The sequence below is a fragment of the Anopheles gambiae genome, chromosome 2, assembly GCF_943734735.2.
Source record: "Anopheles gambiae chromosome 2, idAnoGambNW_F1_1, whole genome shotgun sequence".
In the NCBI taxonomy this organism is placed as follows: domain Eukaryota; kingdom Metazoa; phylum Arthropoda; class Insecta; order Diptera; family Culicidae; genus Anopheles; species Anopheles gambiae.
In genome coordinates, this window is record NC_064601.1 from 8,454,586 (window position 1) to 8,479,505 (window position 24,920).

General features: G+C 44.6%; 1 protein-coding gene across 7 annotated transcripts in view; it reads left to right on the plus strand.

Moving 5' to 3' along the window:
* LOC11176012 (protein couch potato) overlaps positions 1-24,920 on the plus strand; it is a 158,625-nt gene that overhangs the window by 43,434 nt on the left and 90,271 nt on the right. For all 7 annotated transcript variants that reach the window (XR_009764758.1, XR_009764754.1, XR_009764753.1 and 4 more), the window contains exon 2: positions 4,902-5,641. Coding sequence is in view for 1 of the 7 variants with exons in the window: in XM_061643805.1 (XP_061499789.1) it covers positions 5,408-5,641 (234 nt within the window). In the remaining 6 variants the exon portion in view is untranslated. The remainder of the gene's footprint in view (positions 1-4,901; positions 5,642-24,920) is intronic.

Here is a 24,920-nt window from a genome sequence, read left to right on the forward strand (position 1 = left end):
AAACGGAGATCCTACGTCCTTCACCGAAACACTTACGACTGGCTGCGAAAGGAAAAGATTAATGGTCAAAGGACTTGCACGCGGCAAGGTAAGCCTGTGAATGGAGCACATCGCTCTAGAGACACATTCGTGTGCGACTAGAGAGAACGAGAGCGAGAGGTAGGAGGCGAAAGAAGGGGAGCATAGAAACTAGTAGCTGCTAATCGGCTTAAAAGGTCCAGCGCTGGTTATTACACGCCTTTAGACGGATAAAACTTTTCGTGCATTAAAGCGGAACGTCCCATCCGGTAAAAGGCGCCTGGTTTATGTTGCATTAGCGGTCGCTTATAATGTCTTAATCGGGTTTGAATTTGGATACCAGACCGTTTATGATCTTGATGTGATTTTTCAACAACATTTAATGGGATTGCTGTTGTTTTGTTCTATTCTATTACGAAAACATAATTCGTCGAATGCCGTTACTATGTCCTAAAACCACATGATTTGCCTTAAATAAGAAAAATACTGTTTTTTTTTCATGTGTAACAATTAAGCAAATTGCTATTCGTGTAAGCGCACGCTACAACGTGTACGTTTTTCCCTCATTTTTGCGGAAAATTAATTTGAACGCAATTCACAGCACCGTACCGTCGGCCAAAAGCCAACCTTCACCTAGTAGCTGGAGGAGGAAGGTCTGGCGTAGCAGCGCTTTTACACAATCAAGTTCAATTGAGGAATTAATTGAAGTGAAATTCATTTTATGGTTGGTCCAATGGTTCCGCTTCACCGCACACATGGGTCCCCGGCGTCAATTGGATTCTAATTTTGCAATCATCTGTAACCTTTGTGCCCCATCGTTCTGCGATCGGTTTTTCGCATGGGACAAAAACTTGTACTAGAAGTTTTTGCAAGCTCAAGGGAATGGTCGAAACGGTAGACCTTTGCGTATATTTTCACTGCTGCCGTTGATTGCGCGTGCGAGGAAGGTCGACATCTTTCCGCTTTTAATTACAACAGGAACAGTCGCCAGCTTGGGAATGGTTCAGTCGATGTTTGGCCCTTGGTTTCCAATGACCGCCATCTTCCAATTACCACCAAGAAGGAGCCCGGTGAGGACGAGTTTGCAATCTGGTACAGCAACCGCTCCTATCGATCAGTCCTGGTGGGATAGCTTTTTGGTGTGTTATGTGCTCCATTGTGGTTTCTTTGACCAATTTGGCAATGCAATCTCAATGAAGTGCCTCCCATCCGGAGTTGGTTGAGTAAAATAAAGATGTCGTTCAATCGTTTGAAGTAATCAAAAGCTATCAACTAATTTAAGTGTTTCAATCAAATGAGTCATCGGTTTAGATTTTCCATTTGGTTGCGTCTTTTTATCTCAAAAACAAATTGAACTCATAAGTGATATGAAACATACGCCGAATAAAGTTGGTTTTATGTATCACGTTAAAAAAATGTGCCTTTAACATGAAACCCAAAATAAACGCATCAGTTTACAGATCAGGTCTAAACTCTCTAAATCTCTTAACACTCGCAACTTCCACGCACAGTATATGCATAAACATTCCACGGATAATGCACCAAACTTTTTTATCAGGTGCCGTCATTCCCCCGGAAATCCATAAAAATGCGTCACTATTTAAACCACCCGTCGGTAAGCGGCAACATAATGTTTGCAATGCTGCAGTCTCAACAAAAAACAGTATTTTTTAGTGAAGCTATCCTTATGCACCAAAGAGATTCCCTGATTATGACTGTTCTTTTTTTTTTGTTCGTCCATTTTTGCATTCTTTCATTTCTCGTTGAACCACGTGGAAGTGTGCTCGAGATTTGATGATAAAAAATGCGCAAACTCTCAGTCCGGCTTCCGGTTCGGGTTCGGGTTGGGTTTTCCTGCTTTGCGTCACTGTACGGAAGCGATACCAGCGCGCAGTCTGTGCCGCCAAACAGTCGAGCGCTGCCGAGAAGAATATATTTTAATATTCGCATCTAGGATGAAGCAAACTTTATGGTACCAAGGATCAAGTTTCACTACGTTCAGATGGTTGGTGTGGTTTTTTGGCCCAGCAGCTTGTCTGTTAATTAATTTTTGCATCGCTCGAGCACATCAAAATGAGCCGAATATTAGACGTTGGGTGGACTGTTTGTTTCATGTAGGAAAATGCATTTGGCAAAGAAGGATGAGAAAACTGTATGTGTGTGTGTTTTTTTTTGCTTCTGCGTGACACGATTTCGGAACAGAACATTCATTTTTCATAATTTTGATAAAATGCACTGATTTTTCTTGGACTATGTTAATCAAGTATCAACACAAGTAGGTTATAAGATGATTTATAAGGTTGTAATTTTCTTCCTTGCTGTACTCAACTCTAATCTTTTCTCAATGAAAAACCGGCCACAGTGCATGTTTTCCAAGGCGCACATTAATCAACATTATAATTCCACATCTCATCAACGATCGATTCTAGGGCATGTGCTTTCGGTTTGCGGTGTATCTGCCGTTTCCCGTTTACATCTTGTTTAAAAGTACAGGTTGATTAATGGTAATGATTTTATGATTAACCCGAAGCAATACTGATGCTGTGAGCGAATGCCACACTTCGAGCCATAGACACGATAAATAATGATCGCTCATCGATTCGGAATGATGTAGTGAGTGGTTTTTGCTGACAAAAAGCAAGATTTTCCATCGTGCTTAGAATTGCGACCTGTCTCGCGTTCACCAGGACGAGCAATGTACATTTTTCGTGGTATAATTTTAGTGTACTAGCGTCAATAGTAAGTTTTTAGAAGAGAGGGCGAGAAACGAGCGTATATGAAATTGTTGAAGATGGGAAGGTAATAAAAATGGCCAAACGATGCTTATACTGAGCGCATTTTTAAAATTGGGTTCGTTTTGTGTAGCCGTTCAATAAATCCTTGGCACTTTTCCAATCCAAATCGGTAAGCGGATACATGTGTTTTATGAATTGTGTAATACTTACTGAATGCAACTACGTAAAAAGAAAGATATTGTTTTATATAAATTGTTAGCGCTTACCTATAATCCCCTTCTCTACATTATACTCAACATCAAATCTGTTGACGGTTTTACATGATCGTTCTTCCACAGTCGCTGTTTTAATATTTAAAAATCAAATTTGATTGTTGAAATATGACGATAAAAAGCGAACTGACTCAATTCCAACATTCAACCTTGTTCGTATGATTAGCTTCTAATTGTTGAAAATGCAACCTGCAATTGTTGTACATGCTGGTGAAATAACACTTGATAAAAAAGAACCTGTTCCATTTGGCTGTGCTTAGCAGTAGGTTGGTATCGAATTATTCATTCGAATACTTTCGAATTATGGCCATCAAACCCACATGCATCTGAGGCGCAACTTGTAATGGATAGAAATGTTTCTAGAGAAACAACGGAAAAATATACAACATTGGAAGAAAAGCTGAACCATTTTACAAGAGTTGCATTCATTTTATTTACTTTTCAATTCAGATGTGCAGAATGCAAAAATCTCAAACGCCTCTAGTGGCGTTGCATATCGTTGGGGCGTTTGTAATGAACACCGACAACATCCAGCGCGCGGAGCTCACTGCTCGGTTAACGCCAACGTTGGCCGCACCAAACATGCCGTCGCTGGTCGCGGCTCGCCACTGCAACGATGATGATCGATTGCATTGCACTACGGCTACGGCTGCAGCAGCCTAGGCGCATCGTATTTCGTTACGTTATTTCTAAACCGCGGCCAGTTTGCACTAACTCAAACCCCGTTTGATCCCTCCTACCCACATTGCTCATTGCGTTTAGCGTGCTGTTTACCGCTAGTGGTATGTGACCATCAATGCACCAGTTTCCAGGTTGTGGTAGAAATCCGAAAGCCACCCAAAACGCTTTGCTGTGTGCGTGTGCTGGGATACCGAAACGTTGGAATGACTCCGGGGGGGGGGGGGGGGTTGGCAAAGAGGTCGGTTTTTGACGCGTCACAACTGACAACACCTGTGCCGAATAGCCACGACTATAGCGCGAACGACGCGCAGTCGTTTAACGTGCGGTAACACCAAACGGGTACGCTAATAATAAACCCCTCCGCAACAAGTCTCACGGTTCGAATTTGGTGGCAGCGGCCGAGTACCGTCCAAGTTCGTACCGGGATTAGCATCGACGCATCCCTGGAAGAGCTGTACAGAGAAATCTTATCCCGGGGTAATCGTTAGCGCATGAGTTATGATGAAGATTTGGAGGCAACAGGTTCCCCTGGGGGTGGGTGCTGTTTGCGCTCGCCGGAATGTTTATGATGCCGCTAAAGTACTTTGCGAAAATTGGCCCAGATTTGGGGTTGTGTTTTTCTCTACCCCTTACTGTTCTGAGCGCCCATGTGCGTATGTTTTGATTTGATTTTGTAAAGAAATGTATTGAAAGGTAGTATAAAGCGTATTAGCGAATTAAAAAACTATGCACCCTCATTCTTTAAAAACTATTTTAATTCTATAGTTATCAAAGTGTTCAATGAATGCTGCAACATCAATCAATGAATGACGTCAGACTTTGCGGTGGCATATCTTCTCACTCCGCAACCACAACCAAACGGACACAGAATGTACGCTGCATCCATAAGACCAGTTTACACGTGTGTGAAATGAACTCAATCCTTCTGTGCGTTGGTTGGAATTAATTATACAGATCTTAATCATGACATTCCAACTGCAATCAGTACTGCTTGTCCGGCACGCGTTAACCTACTTTACGGCAAATGGTGCAATTGCACGGTATAACTATATGTTATTGCAACTGGCTGTGAAGGTTGATACGTTATAAAAAAAAAAACCTTTAAAAACAATTTAAATTATCTCTTACTTCCTTTTCCCTTTTTCAAATGTTATATATTAACTCCCTTCTTTGTACGTTCCTTCTCATCTTGCAGGATCGGCACATGGTGTTCGATTCAGTGGCGCGTCAGTAAATTCCGTCACCATTTCGTCGACCGTGGTGAAACGTAGGCCAGCGCCGCAGATTACGGTAGCGAGCGGCCCGCAGGTCCTATCGCCGAAGCGACTCCGCACGACCGCGCTGCCCGGCGTCGCGGCGGCTGCCCTTCCGGCCCTCGGCAACTGCCTCGTCCCGGCGCACCCATCGGCCGCTGCCGCTGCCGCCGCCGCAGCCGCCCTGCTGCAGCACCAAATCCATCAACACCATCACCAGCAGCAGCAACAACAGCAGCAGCAGCAGCAACAGCATCTTCAACAACTGCACCACCAGCAATCGATTGGCTCGGACGCACAGGTACAGCAGGTGCAGCAATCGATCTCGCCGCAACCGAACCAAGTGTCCGTCTCGGTTGCCAGCGCACTTACCAGCCAGTCGCCGCTGGGCACGATTCCCGTCAGCAGTACCGGAACAGGCGCAGTTGGGGCAGTAGGGCAGCCGCCGATGTTTAGCTCGCCGGTCGTAGCACAATCGAACACCGTTGTCAGCAGTCCGTCTATGAACGGTGCGCTGAACGTGAACGCAGCCAACAACAACCACACCGGACTCGGACAGACCGGCCAGTCGGCCACCGGCAACCTCAAGATGGACAGCTCGATGGGTCAGATGACGCCGATGGCCCCGTTGGCATTGTCGCAAAGTATGGATTCCGTTAATACGGCCAGCAACGAAGAAGAGGTAAGCGGACAGCAACTGCTAAGAAGTGGATTCTGGAATAATCTTTACTGTAATTATAAAACTAAATCACAAAGACCTGGCATCTCTATAAATTCGTTTCCTGGATGTCATTTCACTAGCACTAGAAGCGTTTTAGCTATTGCCATGATGCTCCAATATAAATCAAGATACATCTTTTTTTCCCTGTGCGGACTACATGAAATGAAATCTCCGATGTAAACGACACTCCGAGAACTTGATCGAACATTGGAACGGTATGCCAAGAGACCTTTCGCACGACTTGCCGACCGGCATTGGTCTTTCGGTGTCGGTGGCATTATGACGATTGTGCGACGACCCCGCTCCCTCCGTTCCCGACGGTGCCGGGGTGGCGACATGTAATTCAATCCTATTTTTAAAAGATTCATCCCCATTCGGTCACAATCGACTATAAATATTGGCGAACTCGCATTAGAAAGCCGGGCGGCCGATGACGCGAGCACTTTGCAAGCGCACTGCTGCAGTGTCGCCGTGCCGAAGGGTTGAAAAATGGTTCCACAAAAAGGTGGAGAAGAGAAGGTGCAGTCATGATGGTGAGGAACGAGAGCTCAGTGCAGTGGACGGCTGTAATTTTAGAAATTGGTGCGTGTATTTGCCCATCATCGTTTGGCTTGGTTGGCAAACCCGAACTACCCCGGTAGCCTGTTCCAAACGCTGCTCAGGTTGCAAGTTATGCGTCCCTTTTTCGATCGTTTGCGGAGAAGATCAGTCGATTCGGTGGATACAGGTAGTGTATGTGTGTGTATGTGTAGAGGAAGATGGCAGTTTTGGCGCGGCTAGAGGGACGGCTTTAACTGCATGCTGTGGCATTTCTTACGTGTACAGCAACCTTGGCTGCAGGGAGGCCACGTTTGAACGAGGAAGTAGGATGGAGAGTGTTCGACGGTCGTCAAGTGTTGTGGCGGCGAAAAAGGCGTCGATAGGTACCATGATCAGTGCGCATAGCCGGGCGCTGCATGCACATCGTTCAACACGAGTCAAATTGCCGTTTGGGTGAAACAATCCGATCGGACCCATAATGATCCGGCGCGGTAGCAGAACGCAACGCAGCGAAGGGTTTGATATTTGCCACCAATAAGCCCTGGCCTAGGCAATAAGCGAGAAGATCGTTCTGCGTTACCTATTAGCTAATTATAAAGTGTCGTTGCTTTCCAATCCTCTCGCGATGTCTTTTTTTAATCGGGTAGTGTTTCACCTTTCGCCAACACCCGACACTCTCGGATGGTATGAAACTAATCCCAACCGATGTAGTGCTGCTGCTGAACGAGGCGGTTGTCCGTTTGGGGGTGCGAAACATGTGCGAAAGAGTGAGTTTTTTACTCGAAACCAGGAGGGTAACGGGACTGCGGGACGTGTCATACACACCCATGCGTCCGATCACGTTCAGCGGCATATTAAAATGCACAGATGCGATCAGTTTGGCAATCTGACACCATCGCATCGTGATGGTGCAATTGAAAGACGGAAGAATACCTAGCTCGGCCCCTATGCAGTCGCCGGTAGTTGAAGGGCAACGTGCAAGGTTTGACATCCGTTTGACAGTGAGACTTGTTTGGGTGTAGTCTGTTGGCGCAGATTTATTGGAGTGTACTATCGAGCTGATCGAGATTTGTTTTTTCCAAGGTTCTTGTTCCTTGCTTTGACCGGTGCACCAAGTGCACTCGTGATGCAAGATGCGACGCTTCAATGAAAGAAAAATTCCATCTTCAAACCGCTAGACGATCATCTCCGATTAGTGTACGGAAGAGTAATTGGTGCAGATTAACGCCAAGACGCGATCGGCTCGCTGTCGAGACTCATCATGACCTAGGCAAGCTCTCCCGGAAGGGTTTCGCAGACGAATCTACGAGGTGTATAATTTATCCGCCAATCGTCAGTGGTGTGCGCTTGTTTTTGTGCTATGCATCTTTAATCTTGCTGTCAATATAGATCCCGACAGGCTAACGAGTTGGGAATTAATTTATGTTCTCGAACAAGTACGATCCTCTAGGTCACAGTGAGCGGGAATACACATCGATGAGTCCGAAATTTCGATGCACTGATTAATGAGTGTTCCGAACCTGTTTTTGCTCTCCACCTTTTCACACCATCGCACGCGGTACACAATTTTATGATTTGTGGAACCATAACTGTTGATTGCATTTGATCGCTATTTCAACGATCCTTTCGTGCTCAACATTGTACGACGTTGCGGGACGACTAAACCACGACACTCAAATAAATCAATTCCATGGTGCCGTGCATCTGATGCAAATCTGGCATCAAATTATCCCACCGGCCACTTTGTGGGACAACATTTTTATGATTTTGGCTGATGTTATTGGGTAGTAAATGGTGTACGGAGAAAATTGGGCCGAACAGTGCAGCGTGCTGAACGCGTTGACATGATGCATCGAACGAAGGTCGTTGGAGTATGACGTTTGTGAATAGTGTGACCTTTTCAAGTAGAATCATAAGGTATTAGCAATGGCTGCGACCAATTTGTACCTTTAATGGAGGAAGTATTTAAAGCAATGAGGAACACAATGTTACTGTTACTAAGATGATAAATGTGTAAGCTATCAAAAAGAATACAACTCAATTTAATTCCGATAGGTTATGATGTTTTACATAAAAACGGGTGTATATCATAACACCTAAAAGACGTTAATAGTTAATTTGCTGTTTAATGTGCTGTAAAATACTCAGAAATTGTTGGCGTTTAAGACATGTGTGCATGTGTAATTTAACGAAGAAGAATAAAACTGTACGAAAAAAATACTTCAAAAAACAATAATGTAGGCTACTGCATAACAATGAGATTCGTGTTTTTAGAGATGATTTTACAAACATTTCTAGAATTTGCGTTAGCCTCGATCTTGCTCATCAATTTCCATGAGGGCTGCAGGAATTAGCAAAAGATTAGTGTTAAATTGTGCAAATGTTGCATCATCTTTTGTTTCATTAGGAGGAGCTCTTTATTTCAATCAGTCTGTTAACTAACATAACAACTCCTGCCATCGTTCTGAATATTGACGGCTTTAGTTCGAAACGCGACAGTTGCACCGTTTTGGTTAGAATATTCTTTTCTTTGTGGAGAAAACATCACATCGCTGTGTTGCACACGACTAAGCGATGAGGCAGTTGATTGCCGTTAACGAAGAAAGCACTCACCATAACCGTCATCCGGTAAATACTACGCGAGTAAGTACTTTGGACGTGCTCTTCCTTCCACTCCCCCATCGGGAGGAAAAGGAAAACCGGTGGTGATAGTGTGTCAGAACGCTGGAGCGAAATGATTGTATCGCATTCGAGGCACTGGGAGTGCATGGGCTCTGTGTGGGTACGCTGCACGCTGATGGTGTTCCTTTTTTATACAAACCTCCCAAGCTCGACCCATCAGCCATGGGTGTTGAAACCTGCCAAACAACGACGACCAAAAGACACGAAAGTACATTATCCTTGACTTCAACTCCATCTCCATAAAGTGGGCAAATAAAATCCAATGTAATATGAATGAGGTTTTGGCCCGGTGCGCTTGAGCGAAGTTTCATTGCACTACGGGCAACGGGCACAGGGCGGTGTTTGAAATGGTGGTAAAACATGTGGTTTTTGCACCCCTGTGGCTACTTACTCTGCGGGATTTGCTGCCTTCCGCAGCAGTATACCCTTTACCCTTTGTTTTTTTTTGTCGAGGAACGAGGATGGCCAATAAAAAGCTGATCACATTCATCATCCAACGAAACCCATCCATCAACGTTTCGGATGAGTGCGAAGGGTGGCAGTTGGGGGTACCGCTCGCAAGGAGCTCAAGGATTTGCAAGATGAAAGCAGCGGACAGGGGGGAAACAGTAGAAGAGAATGCAAATTTTATGAACTCTCCACCCGCTCAAGTGGATGGTTAGTGTGTGTGTGGGCAAGTGTTTGTACGTTACCGAGAGAGTATGTTTGTGATGAAGGTTTAGCCATCATGTTTGATTGCGACAGCTGTGGTACGATCATGAGAGTTATGCTGCTGGTGCTATCCGCAAGCAAGTACACAGCTTGTTTTATGCTTAGAATATAAACTTCATCCCTTCCGCCTGACCGACCAAGTGGAGCGGGCTAGCGCTTGCCATCCTTTCGCTGCTCCCCGTCGCAATTCTAGGAAGATACGCGCCCGAGCGCTCCTGACCTCGAAGCTCGGTTCGACACGATTGCGCAATCAATGAAGCACGGCATGGGTATGGAGCGGCGTAATTGCTGTAAACATGTTTCAATCATTCATGATTCACGAAGCACACCGGTCGACTAACGGTGCGTTCAGAGCATGTGCGCTCGCATTGTCGTGGAAGTGCTTTGTCCCTTAGTGGGTGCATCTTTTAAGACCGGGAAATGTATACATTCTACCCACAAATGTGATTTGGACGGCTATAAACATGACACCGTGTTCGATGGATTGGTTCAAAATTATTTGCTTCCGCAATGTCCAGCGCTATCGACACGCTCTCAGAGTTACTGCATTGCAACAACTGTTCAAATACACCACCTCTTTAACACAACAGAAAATCTTAATACAGAATCATTTATTCCACAACATTTCTTGAAAGCGTTGCTCTACAACCTCTTATTATGATGAGCGATCATGTGGAATCGCCCAATAGTTGTTTTGTTTACAATTATCAGAGTTCGTCCATTTGCAAAGTACTAAAAGCATACTTGACTGCATCATATAGTACACTATTACATGCACCCATCGCTGTCAAGAACCCATTCCGGACAGCTCGAGCATATGCTATGGACTGCACATCACAACGAAGCTGTGCCACACAGCTGTGTGGCAAACAAATGTTTATGTACTCAATAATGCTCCCAATTGCGGGGCCATTCAAGGCACATATTCCTTCACTCGGCATCTACACCACACCCGAGTGGATCGATTCCATCACAAAAACCGTTCCACCATACACAAGTTGCCGCTTTATCGTCCCGGACATCGGACCATGTCGAACCCTACCGACATATGCTGTTAATTATTTGATACATGTTTAATGATGACGTTTATGCTGCTTGGCGAAGTTTTGCCTGGTCGGCTTCGCTGTCGCCATCGCATTCGGACGCACTGGTGGTACGTCCTATCTATCACGAACATAATTCCTTGTGTTTGTGTGCCCAGATGCTTGGAGCCACCCGGTCTGGTGGGTTGGCGCTGTGCAGACCGAAGCGAACATCATCTTGAACCGTTTTGTGTAGAAGGTTGTGGCGCCAGCTCGGTTGGAGTTTGTTTGTCGTCGACCGGGTGTCATCGGTTGGGTTGGGACGACAGGCGCATAGTTGGTCGAATGTTTTGATAGCCCCCTTTGGCAAACAGTCCGGAGACATTCGGATGAAACAGGTCTCGGAAGCGTTCATTCGCAGTGCAAATAGTCTGCGAAATGATAGATTTTGGTCTCGAAAGTATGGTCATGGGCTTCCCTGGGCTACTCTCATCCATTGCCATAGCTTTTACGGGGTTCGACGAGGAGGTGATTAATTTATTTGGTTGACTGAATGTGCTTTTAGCGATAATGAAATGTCCGGACAGCGAGCCACTGTTTGATCGATAATTTCTACCGACTGTTCTGGTTCATAGTTCAGCATATTTTACCTTTTTCGTTCTGTCCACGAGACAGTCATCCAGTTGAATTTTATGCTAATCAGAAATATGCAGTAATACAAATTTTACGCACAAAACTTTTTTTGCTGAATTCATACACTACATCGGTCAGCTTAACTTTCGTTTCCTTGGTCCAAGATACGTCTTGACTAGGGGAAATACACACGAACATTCAAGAGTTACGTGTTTTAGGATGATCAACGCTTCCCAAAAGCCATTTGATGATAAAACAAGGGATAAAGCTTGGCTATGGATTTGACCTTCCTCTTAAAAGTTATCCTCCGGGTTGGTACTGATAGCGTAACATATATGCGCTGAGCACCATCCTGTCGGCTCGTCCCATTTTACGACGCATAGCTGGGAAGAGTTTTTCCGGGAGAAAATCTACAGCAGGAAAGTTAGGAATCCGATTGGCACAACAGATAGTTCCGAGTGGTCCGAGTGCTGTGTTTAGTCCGAGTTTCCTTTTTCATAAGGAAGAAAGCTGAACTGAGTATCTATACCTCCGGTACCACCGCAATACCCTTACCCTTCTCAACAGTGATTGAGAAACGATGAGTAGGAACATGGCACTCGTAGGGACGGGAGTAGGGCAAGTACTTTGTTTGCTTGTTTGTTTATCTATCCGAGCGAATATTCGACCGTTTGTGGAAATGTATCGGAGTTGTTGTTTTGTTGTGGCAACTCGGGCTTCGGGGTTGCATTGGTCGATTTTACCAGCTCTCCAATTGCCCAACAGCCATGTATAGCGTAACCGTTGCCGGTGTTGGCGCCGTTTCATGTTTCCATTGGGCGCACTCATTGTGCGCCTGTTGCAGTACCGCTTGTAGAACCGTTTGCAATGCGTCTGCAAGAAAGTTATCAGAGCAATTGCAATCAATATTGTATGCTCTGTTTCTATCGCCCCCATTGCATTGTTGCAACGCAGGAGGGCAACTAGAGTGTGCTCTCGGGAGAGCAAGTGTACGTAGAATAGACGGCTTAAATGGGATCACTTTTTCACGCCTCCCGTACTTGATAGTTGTCCGAGAAAAAGTGTTGTCGTAATGTAATGCAAGACCGGCCGTTTGGAAAGTGGATCCTTCTGCAGTGAAGACACTGCACTGTGTGGGAAAAATAGGACACAACAGCACCGCTGATGGCTGGGTGTTTTGATAAACTGAGTAAATGGTTGACTATAGCAAGCATTGGTCATTCGTAGGATGTAGAAAGAAGGGCAAATCTGGTGCATCGATTGAGTGCAGGTTACATGCGGATGGTATTTCCTCTACCTTAAACATGTGCAATTCTACTTGGAGAACAAACGAACGCATCACAAACGAGCTTTTCAATTAAACCGAAGCATCATTGATCATCTGAAAGTCATTAGTCGAGTTACATTCTACAATGCTTACGATATTCATGCTATCACCAAATCACGTCTATAACCAGGATTTCAAAAGTATTTTTATATAAACACCAATAGAAAACAAAATTTATAGTTAAATCTCTAATTGCCATTATGATAACACAGTTTTGTACAATGCGATAATACTCTTAATTGATATACTAGGTTTGAATCATCTACTTGGGACCAACCAATGCAAAGATTCGACCCAATGCAAAAAGTAACGCATTTCAGAAGCTTCATTTATTATTCAATTAGAAACAGCTAATTGCAGCATGTTTCATCACCAACGCTAGGGTATCAAATCCGTGAGACAAGCGAAATGCAACATAAATAATGATCATAAAACAAACCAGCGCTTCGAATTGCAAGCGTAGCAAGACGCTGATCTCGCCCCATGGTCACCAGGCAGGCAAGTGACATTCATTTTACTGCAGTGTGAATAATTAAAGATTTGAGACTCCATTCCCTGCACACTGTTGCATTCCTGAACCGCTCACCTTAGTCCGCCTGGTGAGGAAGCCAAGATTTTGAGGACCTTCCGGGTTTTCGTTTGGACAGCATTAGTCATCAAATTATCGGAGCAGCATCTGCAGACACGGTGCACAGTGGCGTTTTAAATTGGGAAGAGTAAAAGACACCCACACATACACACACACCAACCGTCTCCACTCGAAAGTGCGAAACGAGACTGAGGGGAAAATCAAATAGAATCCTTCAACTTCCCAACCGGTTTTCACAGCCAACATCCTGTTTTTCTTTCCCAATACTCATAGCGCTCAAATGGCGCTTTTTACGGGGCGCCATCGAGTGTTGGAAAACTTCCTCTACTTCCGCCTTTGCCGTTCAGGTCGGGGTTGTTCCTCTCTCTCTCCCTCTCTCTCTCTCTCTCTCTCTCTCTCTCTCTCTCTCTCTGTCTCTTTCTCCCTCTATCTCTCTCTCCCCCTCTATCTCTCTCTGCCCTTCTTGCTGTGCTTCTTCTTATTTTGCCCGGCTCGCAAACAAAAACCGCTTCACATAAAACTGGCTAATGAAAGCAATTCCCGTTGATATTTTACCAGCCGTTTTATGAGTTTTCTTTCTTCCTGCAACGACGGTAAGCACTTTTATCAACCGGTTTCCGTCTGCGTTTGCGTCCTCACGGTTGCTACAACTAGAAAAAAGACGATCTTCGAAGTGATAAAGTGGCCGGCAATTAATTCGCTGTGAAAGGACGCGCCGACGTGGAATCGTGGCCATCATCAGCAGCTCGTCATCGTTAGGGCAAAAATAAAGATCCTGTTTTTGGAGGAAAAAACGAATGCCAAGAGTGAGCGAAAACGAGAGAGGAAAAATGGAGAAGAAGCAACTCTTCACCACGAGGGATGCTGTTGGAATGGAATGCTGCTACTTAATTAGTACTGCTGTGTGGGAGAAGGAATTTTAGGAGTCAGTAACGGAATCTGGTTAGTTAGAGTATGGTGCAATGAGGACACGTGGTGAATTTAAAGGCAGATGTCAACTTTTTATCGGAACTGGAAGAATGTTTATGCGATATAAACTGGAATAGATACATTTCTGTATTTTGATTAGCTGGCATTTGCTTGATCGGATTACGTGTGTAATATTAGACTTGGAAATATCATACTTTTAGAGTTAGACTCACGCGGCTGAAAGTTCATTTCAATCAATGACTAATACATGTAAGCCTTCTTAAAGGGAAAGGGACACTTTAACCGTCATTCCACCAACCCTCCTAAAGCCCAATGTACCGCACGAGCAACCTAGCAAATAAATCCTCCACTAATGTCGAAGGATTTGTTGTAAGGATTTGATAAATTGGCGGCCGGATTGTGAAACGTTAAGTCCACCCCGCAGCCTACCTTTTCAACCAGGCCCAAGGATACAACTGTTGTCACTGAAGTGTTACCGGGCCGAGTGTGCTGTTGTCCGTGAAAGGAGGCAGAACCGAAAAATTCGCTCAAGTGTGATTGGTTTACTTCGCACGACTTGGCGACAGGCCGAGAGGCCTCAGCACCGTTCGAAGAGGCACCAAACACTTGGCATGCTAGGATGGGATACGCGGCGAGACAGCGCGTCGAAAAATCGAAGGCTTTGGCTGAGGCTGGCATGGAAACAAAACCGAACCCGGAACCCATCGTAAGGTACGGTTTCGGATTAGTTCGTTCGCCCTCGGTGAAAGCGATTCATCTTCGGGTCTTATGGATGGGCAAGAAAGGAAAAAAAAGGTCATCGAACATAGTGGGGATGTTTTGTGTTGTGTCGTATTGAATTTGGATCATTGGTATGATGTGAAAAACGGGAGAAGGTTTTCAGTGTTGGATAAAGCTGTCAATACATTGCACGCATACATCACCTACATGAAAGCAATTTGTTGTACCGAGATTGTAGTAGCATGCATCAACATATTTTTTCATCTAAATCGAGTTAAGCAAGAAGAAATGCTCCTTTAAACTTGTTTGGAATACATATGAACGTGTTAGAAAGGTCTCATGGGAAATGATGTCATTTTCAACCAGATTGTGGTCAAAACTCTACGACTCTTTGCGAGTTAGTTTGCTAGTTTATAAGCTGATACCGACTGCTCTGACACTCACACGACCATAATCCACAGATATACTTTTTTGCTTGCGAGTCATTCAGAGAAATATGACCGAACAAAGTTTTTTCATAGTTATGCAAGCTGTCGTCAAGCTGTCACCAATGTGTTTCCTTCCTCTTTTAAGGCAAATTTTGAGGTTTGGTTACTCGTACCGATCTAGCCGGTTCTGTTTGTAGTGAAGTCGAACAAACTTTACGAGCTATGTAGTGACGACAGGAGTGAGTAGTTGACGCTCACCGATCAATGGATGTGTTTAAACTGAACAGAGATTTTTGTACTCTCATATAAACCGGAATATTTTGTGCTATCAGTAGCAAGAGGAAGAATTTCATCACGCAAAGCTTTTTTTACGACTTTTTAACTGGTTTTGGTAAGCCACCTTATATCAACACCAATGTACTGCTGCCTCCATGATGTGCAGAAAGTTGATTAATTTTGGCTTTATTTTCACCTAGGGGTGGAGTTTTGTATTCCTTCTACTCCTGTCAAGGGAATTGGATCAAATTTAGTGCGCTGATAGATGAATTGTTGCAACTCCCTTTGAAAAATCGTCTGTGGCTGTGTGGCTCTAGTCTTGAGCTGAAAAACCAAAAACCAACAAATAAGCAAATCGCAGCCTCTTTCAAAAAAAATGGGAGGAATTCATACACATCTAGGCAAGGTACACCTTAACAGCAACGCAACGATGTATGATGAGGCATTAAATTTTGATTGCCGCTAAAAGGTTTAGTATATTTCCCAGTTCACCTCATCACACGTTTCATGCGGGAATGGCTACGGTATTTCGCCTTCCTGCGAACGTGATACTTCTTGTCCTGGAATGTGCTATGCAGAAATCCCTGAGCTCATCTACATTCGGAACCAGTGTTGGGTTAGGGGCGGAAAACGCAAAAAAAAAAAACTCTAGTATCGTGTTTATGTGTGTGCGTGTGGCTATGCCATCCAAAAGCATACGATAAAGAAAGTCGCCCAGGGAGTGGCAGTTTTCACCTTCTTTGTACGAAGCAGCTTGGCTATGCCGTGCAACCGATCAAAGCGTGGCACGGAACGGGTCCGTCGTTACAAAAGGGAGGATTTTTCATGGCTCTCGGAGGATTAGCACAAATTTGGCAAACGATATCTCATTGTTTTTCATGTGTTTCAATTTTCCGGGTTTTTCTGCCGCCAACTGAGAGCCAAGGCGTGTTGCTGTCGCTGTGTCACGGCATGTGTCCTTTCTTGTCGTTTGGATCGAGTGTTTTTGGACGGTGAAAATCTTCCCTACAGCTTTTATACGTTTCCAAAATGTTGCACGCCTTGGTAGAACATGTTTTTCATCCATATTGTTGCAGTTTTCCGTAACACGAAACCTTTACGATTGATTCACCGGGTATGGAAAACCAATGCATAGTTTAGATCGTCTTTTGTTGTGTGCTTCATGCCCGGGGGAAAGCATGTTCTAGTGTTTCAAACCCACCGGTAAGGGTATACCGAAAAATGTCTTCCCTCGGCCTGTAAACCTCGTTCGTACGACGCAAAAAGGTACAGCAGAGCGTGTTGCAATGCACCTTGAGACCACTAAAGTGCAACAAATCCAATCCTGCCCATTCGCTACCTCTCCGTTCCCAGCAAACGTGCATTATAGCGGTCCCGTATACAGTCTTACATTGTGAAAATACAACACTTTGCTTCGTTGGTCTTCGCTCCATATTGTTACAACCCATCCTGCCACACGTTTCGTAGCGTCTTCGATGTCTGCGATTAAATATTTAGCACCTGTGTGGGTGTGTTTGTGAGTGCATTTTCAACCCAACACCATATCCATTTCCCGCGAGAATTTTCACCTTACTTGTGGGTTTGTGTGTGTGTGTGGTATATCGGGACCGAAAAATGCTCGTCGACTGTTGTTTTCGATGTGTTTATTGAAAATTTATGGGAATAAATTTTAAATTTCCTCCACCAACTGCCGCCAATGCAGCTGCAGGTAGGATGGTGCAGTTTGATATTTTCCCTTCCAAGTGTGCAAGTTTGTAACACATTTACATGGCAGGCAACGGTTTGCAAGTCACGTTGGCGCCAGGGGTTAGCTTTTCATTGAAAAAAAATGGAATCATGTGAGGGGAAGAACGGGAGCCAACGGAAGCATCGTCGGAAAGGCGATTCGCTTTATGGTGGCTGTTTTCGGTGGAGGGAATCGATTTTAAGGTTGACTGAGGGTGCTATTATTTAAATCGAACCAAGAAAAATGGGGCAGAATCTGGTCGGTTCGGTTTACGGCTTCGAATACGAGAGTGGATAGCAATAATTTACCGAGCTATTAAAATTTATACCGCAGCTGGAAGGATGAAGCTTTGGTAAAGGTTATGTTCTACCATTGCACTGAACATTACATTTAAGTATTACAGTTAAGTTCGCAAGGTCTAAAATGCTTTAAAAAATAATGAACTTCGAGCCAAAGATGTGCTTTGATGAATCCAAGCAAAATAAATGATGCACCAATTCAAATGAAAATATTCTAGTATAGTTGAAAAGCACCAACTTAATTATTGCTCGTTGGCTTTGTGGCGAACGGAAAGCATCCAGAAAGTTCTTAGCGCACCAGGGCTTGGGGTTCGTTTATGTCAACTACAGCACGGTAAACTTCAATGAGCAAATAATTGCCAAACCGCCAAGCTCGGTTGGTCGGTGCTAATTTCACTACCTTGCACACTGCCACCTACCTATCTTTTTTGCACTCGAGAGTTGTTCCAGCATTCAAACCCATCATTCGGACGTTTGCCAATGTCATTTGCAAACGTTTTATTACAAGGGGAGAACCATTTTACCCGCACGACTCGCAGGACGGTGGTGCAAATGGTGGCAGTGGAAATCAATAGCAATGTAATGCGAGAAGTGGACGGACGTCATCATGGAAACTGTCGACGGCCCTCAATGGCTGCACGATATCCGATGCGATTGGGGAAAGTTGTGCTGAATGGATTGATAGAAAAAGTTGTTCAATTCTGGAGAATGTCAATGCCAGTGCTGGAAACGAACTTTCTTGACGAAAACAATCGATTGAGCTCGTCTGTAGATTGTTTTTGTTACATTCTAATATTATGTTTACCTTGTCTGTAGCCTTTATTCAGCGCTACTCAATTTCTAATGCGATCGTTAACGCTTCACTGCAGACAGCTTCGAAAAGCTTGCTAGAAAAAAAACCAGTGCAACACACCAGAGACATTAATCATTGCTTGATGGAAGAAAAAAAAGTAAACCAACTATGACACTGTCCAGAGATTTCAACCATATGCTTCGCATTATACACAACGAACAAACTGACCCAGCTAGTTGAAAGGCTTCTTCTCCATGTTGAAAAATGCATATTTCATGCTCCCGAGCTTGTTTTGCATCGTGAAGTAAGAACACTGGCACGTTCAAAGTGGGTGGCAAAGGTGTGCCGGGCCCGAGGTTTCTTAAACCGCCACATCCACACGGGGTGGAAATTTGCATGAAAATGAGCAACCCATTTATTTTGTCATTATTAAACCATCAGTTACTGTCGTTTGCCGCAGTGCCACTAGCAAAGGAAGCGACTAGCAGCGGGCACGATTATGAGATATTCTGGACGGGTTTGTTTCTCGCTTGCGCTAAGAAAGCTAGATAGGTAAACACCGTTCCGGACGACAAGTATGAACGATGGTGATCAGGGTGTGTGTGTGTTGCTGTGGTGGAGAGCAGGCGGTGGTAGTTTAGGAGTTTTCCTCATCCTTAATCGATGCCAGGCAATAGCAACGTCGTGCTGGCTCGAGCCGAAGCAAACAACACGCTAAAGTGCTACTGGGCAAGGCAGAAAAAGAGGAAGGTTCGCCAGAACCAGAGTTCCATCCCCTTGAGCAACGGGCAGCAACTACAGGAAGCGAGTTTTGCGCGCACAGTTTGGTAAAGAAAGTTGCTCGTTGCGCTTGCTACCGTCGCAGATTGACTTTAAGGTTCTGGATGGCAAAGTTTTTGGCTCCCCGGCTTTGCACCGAGATCGAAAGCACTTTTGCCGGAAAACGGCAAACGATCAGCGGTAACTCTGGGCTGGGCGGGCAAGGCAAATCGGGAAGCGAGTTGTCCTACGGCATTTTCCGAAGTTATTCCCAGGTTGCAGGGAAGGAGAGCGCTTGCTTCCGGCAATGGATGTTTTGCTGTGTAACCAATGGTCGGGAAAGCTTACAGGATGCGGTAGTTGAATCTCTGCATTCTACCGATCGTCAAGATGTTTGGTGCATTTTTCAACACAGCCAGAACCTAGCTATGTGGCAGTGTAGTGGTTGTAGTGTAGGGTTAGAATAGATGTAGCACTTAGCAGCAATATTTTGCATCCCGTTTCCAGTTGGTTGGATCAACAACGTATTGTGTACAATGCTGCACTGCTTCAGCTATTATTGTGCATCGATAATGGTCGAGTGGGAAGTTGTTGTGTTGTTTCGTTAACTATTATTACAACAGCGGTTTAAATACGACCCCTAACTAACGCAACGCAGACCATGGGGACCAAATCAATCAGTAAGCGTCGTGCCTGTGTGGGACTTTAATTTATCCAGACTCAAATCACACCGCTTCACAAGCTGACCACTGTTATAGGAAAGCTTTTATCTCGTTTCAACAGAAACCCGATTCGTGTGGGCTGCTATACAAATAAATTCTATCTCAACTTTAAACACCCCGATCTCGGGAACCACGGGGTACGTGTTGCATCACCGTTTTTGCCATCGCCGAGGCCCCCAATCTAAGCTTGGGAATGAAAAATATCGAGCCAGGAAACACAATGGGGCTATAATTTCTGTTATTTCGTTCATTTTGAGTTGGCCGTGTGTCACCTTTCCCTCGTTCGGGTGGATTTTCATCTCCACACACTCGTGATTCCCAACGAAGCTGGACGGCACCGTCGCAAAACCGCCGTTTAGTGTTGTCGGGTTTTGTGCCTTCAATCGGTTATAGCTATCCTATAGCTTACACAGACGCACAAAACCAAACCCCAAATCGTGGGTTGAATATGCATTGGAGTACGAGGTGGGAGAGTCGATGGTGGACATTTTATTGCCATCCAGCCAGTGACAATGCCGTGCGAATGCGAAACCCCAAAGCACTGTTACCAACGACGACAACTTTACAGGTCGTCGTGAATTTGTGTGTGAGACCAAACCACTTTGCTGTTTTGCGTTTGGATGGACTTTTTTGTGTGTGTGTTTCGTTCCCTCCCTTCGGCTGTAATGCTTTTGTTTGTGTTGCCCTTCAACTTCCCTACACATGTTGTGTGCCGTAATCAACGCCCGCTCCGCTAGCAAGAGGAAGGTTGAAAAACACGTTGACGAGTAAAAGCTTTAGGATGGCAAGGTTGTTTTTTCACCTTATTTTTCGCTGAGTGTCAATGTGGTGCCCAATGCCAATGGTATGGGACGGGCGGCACCCCACAGCACGTAGAGTGTGAGGAAAATACAATGCTTCACTTCCAATGCGTTGACAGCCGGTTGATAGGAGAAAAGGCGCTCTCTCCCGCCAACCCCATGTTGGTCCCTTCACGCTGATGTTCGGATTACAAAAGCATCACCAACGGTACAGCAAAACGAGGTGATAACAGAATCATAGGTTTTTCGTGCTGTGATGGTGGTGGTTAGCTTTTGATGGGGTTGGAAAATTTGTCCCGGGTTAAACCCTCTCGCTTTATTCTACGCTATGACAATATTGATTTGAATTTGTGTGCATCACTCGCATCATATTGTGTTAATTGGTGCAATTTATTTCGATGCAAAGCTTCCTGAAATTGGAAATAGAGAGGATTTACTCCAATGTGTATTTTGCTTAAATTTTCCATAAGCACCAGTGCGTTATTAGTAACACACTTTATTTATGGTAACAGGATCAGACTACGGACTAAAACTATTTTGGACAAAATATTGCTCGTTACTCTGCCAACCAAATCGACACTAGCTCTGTTTATCCTTGTGTGACCTTCCCTTGGACGGCTCGTTTGTTGCCAGTCGCCCATTTGTCAGTGGGCTCGGTCGCGTACCCTAACCACGCAGGCGGTTGCGTTTTGGGGTCGTTATGAACGCCCAACAGTCGCTGTCGCGCGAACATTTTATGGTTTTATTGCATGTCGATTGATTTTCCACCTCCAGCCCGTAATATGCGACCGCACAAAGGTTTGATGACCGGGCGGTATTACTGTCGGTTGGGCCGACTGTTTAGGTCTCTTACTCACTGTTTTTCCTCAACCGAATTCACTTCTAGCCCTCATCGATCCTTGGCGTTCAGCCGGGCAATATTCTGTAACTGGTCGGCGAGGGCCACCTTCGTCTCCCAATCGGACGGGTCAGGAGTCGGTTGAACATATTATGTAGCTCGTTAACATTTGCGTAAGCTGCTACACCGGCTGGCACTAAGTCTCGTCGTTTGCCGTAAGCCATCGATGAAGAATTTGATATAGTATACTGGGGTTCGTTAGAATAAACAACCAGCACGGTTCAGTCGAATGCTAGCAATGGGTAGTAAAGTTCGATAAAAATACCACTGGATATGAGTTGATGGGCTGCAAAGTTTATTGGTTGGCAGTTGGTGAGAGCATACCGCTACATTAGGTATTTGGGTAAAAAGAGTACAGCCTTAGAATCGTTAGCATTCATTCGTAAACCATTTCATTTTACTGATGTTTTATGGAACCTTTTATAAATAATCCTTTTTTTCCTTTTACTTACAGGTGAGTTTTAATTGTGTCATAGGAAGCTTTAAAGGTGCTATTGTAAGTAGAAACATTTCGCTCAGACATCATTTGAAATTTAAAAAAATCAGCACCAAACCGAACAAACCAAAAGTGCCATCTGCTTGGCAATATTATCAAATTCCACTTTTTAAATTGCAATACTTGGATAACTTTTGGATAAAATCATAAAATTCCACTGGTAAAGTTTCAATAGAAACTGCATCACATATCCTTCCACCTGATAAGATCATCTTAATTGTGTTGACCAATCTCCTTGAGACTGTGCGCACTTCATCACATGTGAGGCGGTTAGTCAGTCTCACTATCGAATCGTTTACCACGGAAATACCCGATGCGTTACCATTCTGGTAGTACATGCCATAACGGAAAACGTTGTGGCTTTGACAGTGAAGCCGTTCGTACCCGTGACTCCCTTCCGGCGTCTGGTTCAAGCTTGATGGAAACCCAAAGCGCATCAGAACACACAGTTCTCCAAATTGCTGCATGTATCTCCTGCATGTCATTTCATCTCCTGCAGTTATTATTAATGCGATTAGAATCTACCGTGGTACACCGGAGAGTGCAACCGAGAGTCTCTCTGTGTGTGTGCACGTTGTAGTAATTGCAGAAACCAACTGCTCCGTTGGGCACGCGGACAGTTATACCTTTGCCACCCAGGCATGGATGCGGTTTTGGAACGGCATAGCAGCAGGGTACATCGTTGTGGTCGCAACCCTTCGGGCGGGCGGTAGAAGATTGTTTAATTGTGGTTTACCTTCACCGGAACGGAACGAGTTTCGGTGCTGTTTGGGTGCGGGCGTCGTAGACGCTTAATTGTCATGGCAAACTTCCGGACGCCGCAGCGCAAAGATGAGATTGCCCGAACCCGTTCCAACTACACAGGAAGCGCGGCGGAGTGGTATGTCGTGTGTGTGTGAGTGTGTGTCCCGTCAGCTCATTTGCCGGTCTTTTAAATCTGGTTCCCCAAAGCTGACAATCCGTCAATCAGTGTTCGATGCGCCCGAACGCACCGAAGAAACCACATACGTACTAGCTTTCCTCCGCTGTTTCCGCTATTGCACGATGTAAGTAAAAGGGCTGCCATTTTTGGCGGGGAAAAAGAGGTTAGTTTAGTCACATCCGGACGGTGGGGTGAGACCTTTGGGTGGGTATCTAACAAGCACACAATGGGGTGCTCCGAACACACCCAACAAAATCTCTGTTCTCCATCTTTGAGCAGTGACACGAGCGGCGAGAACACAATTTCATGCGTTACTAGCTACGATGCCTTTGCTGCGCACCACGGATGGTACCACTTCGATGCTTGGTCAACTATGTTTTTTTCCGTGCCGGTTCTTCAGAAGTGTAGCTTCTATGTGCCATATGGCATCCGAACTGGGCGTTTCTGTTCCGATCGGTAAGCCAGGGAAATCGATTTTCCGGTCAATTAACCGATCAGATCCTCCCAGGCTGTCTTTATTCTTTTCAGCTTCGTCAATGCTTCTACTGCGATCTTGGTGATTGATGCCTACGATAGCAACGAAGTGAAGCATACACTATTTCTTTTGCTCACACGTATTAACAGCACCGATTCAGTTAGTCACAGTTCTGGCGGCGTGTTCAAGAACACCTCTTCCTGTGGAATGGACATAGTTTGAAATCGTTCGGATTTTGGTGGCTTGCTTCTAGTGTAATTGAAAACTCTAGCTAACATGGCTGTGCTCACGTGTAACATATGATACATGCAATTGATATAGTTACCATTCAAAGCCTACAAATCCATCAGAACGTTAACTAACACGAGAGATTATTGGCACTGTGGTGTGAATTGTAGTGATGGCCACATCCAACACTAGGAGTCCCTATTCTGTCCGTATCCTCTATTCAGCAAACATAGCACGTTAGCATGCTTTTATCGTTGGATTATCATTGAAAAAAAGTGTAATTCTCTTGATCTAACCGTGTACAATCACGTTACTGAAATTCTTTAATACTGTTTCCGAGATTTTCCCGTTTTATCAATGTGCTATACCTTTACTGTATACTCCGTTTGCTAGTATGGTTCGATTATACTGGCGATCTGACGATAGTAGATTGTGCCCTGTTTACATTTGACCTAATCCCCCGATAGATACGGGAATTTCTGCCATCCCCGAGGCTTGGAATAGGATAGTGTGGAAAGCTGTAGCACACACCGCTATAATGAATGAAAGTGTGTGATAAATGCATGATTATGACGAGCCACGTTCCATCGCTCAAGCTGGACACGTGAAGACAATCAACCGAGGGCAGAATACATGTGATATCTAGCATAGCTAAGTTGGTATGGGGTGTACATCATGAAAAGTGACAAATGAATACATACAAAAATCAAAGTACGAGATACGTACATCGAAATCAATATAGTTTAATGTTGAAAAGAAATGTCATACTTGTATCTATGCCCTGTAATGCGATTCTTTTATCTTATAAATGTGCTATAATTATGTGTACGAAAGCTTTCACAAGCTCTTTTTTTCTTTTTCAACACATTCCCAACGGCGTTTTATGCGATATGTGGCGTGAACAATAGACTTATTATATTGCTTCCATTATCTCTGCTTCGTTTTGCTACAATTTTTACGAAAATCATGGGTAGTGCTGATTTCTACACTCCAGCCGCATCCGTTTCACGCTTCGATTTGTCGGACTTCAATACACTCGCTCCTAGTGAATGGAATCAAGGTCCAATGTATGGTGAAGGATTTGAAGATGCTAGAAATGAAAGTAAACGATACTTCCAGCGCCATTTACCAACAATGGGGTTTCGTTACTAGTGCTCCCATTTTTGATAACAAAAAAAAACGGAAACACATACACACTCTCTCTTTCTATATCCCCCTCTCTCTGTACCTCGTGATTATTTTTGGTCTTGAATTCCAATCAGAA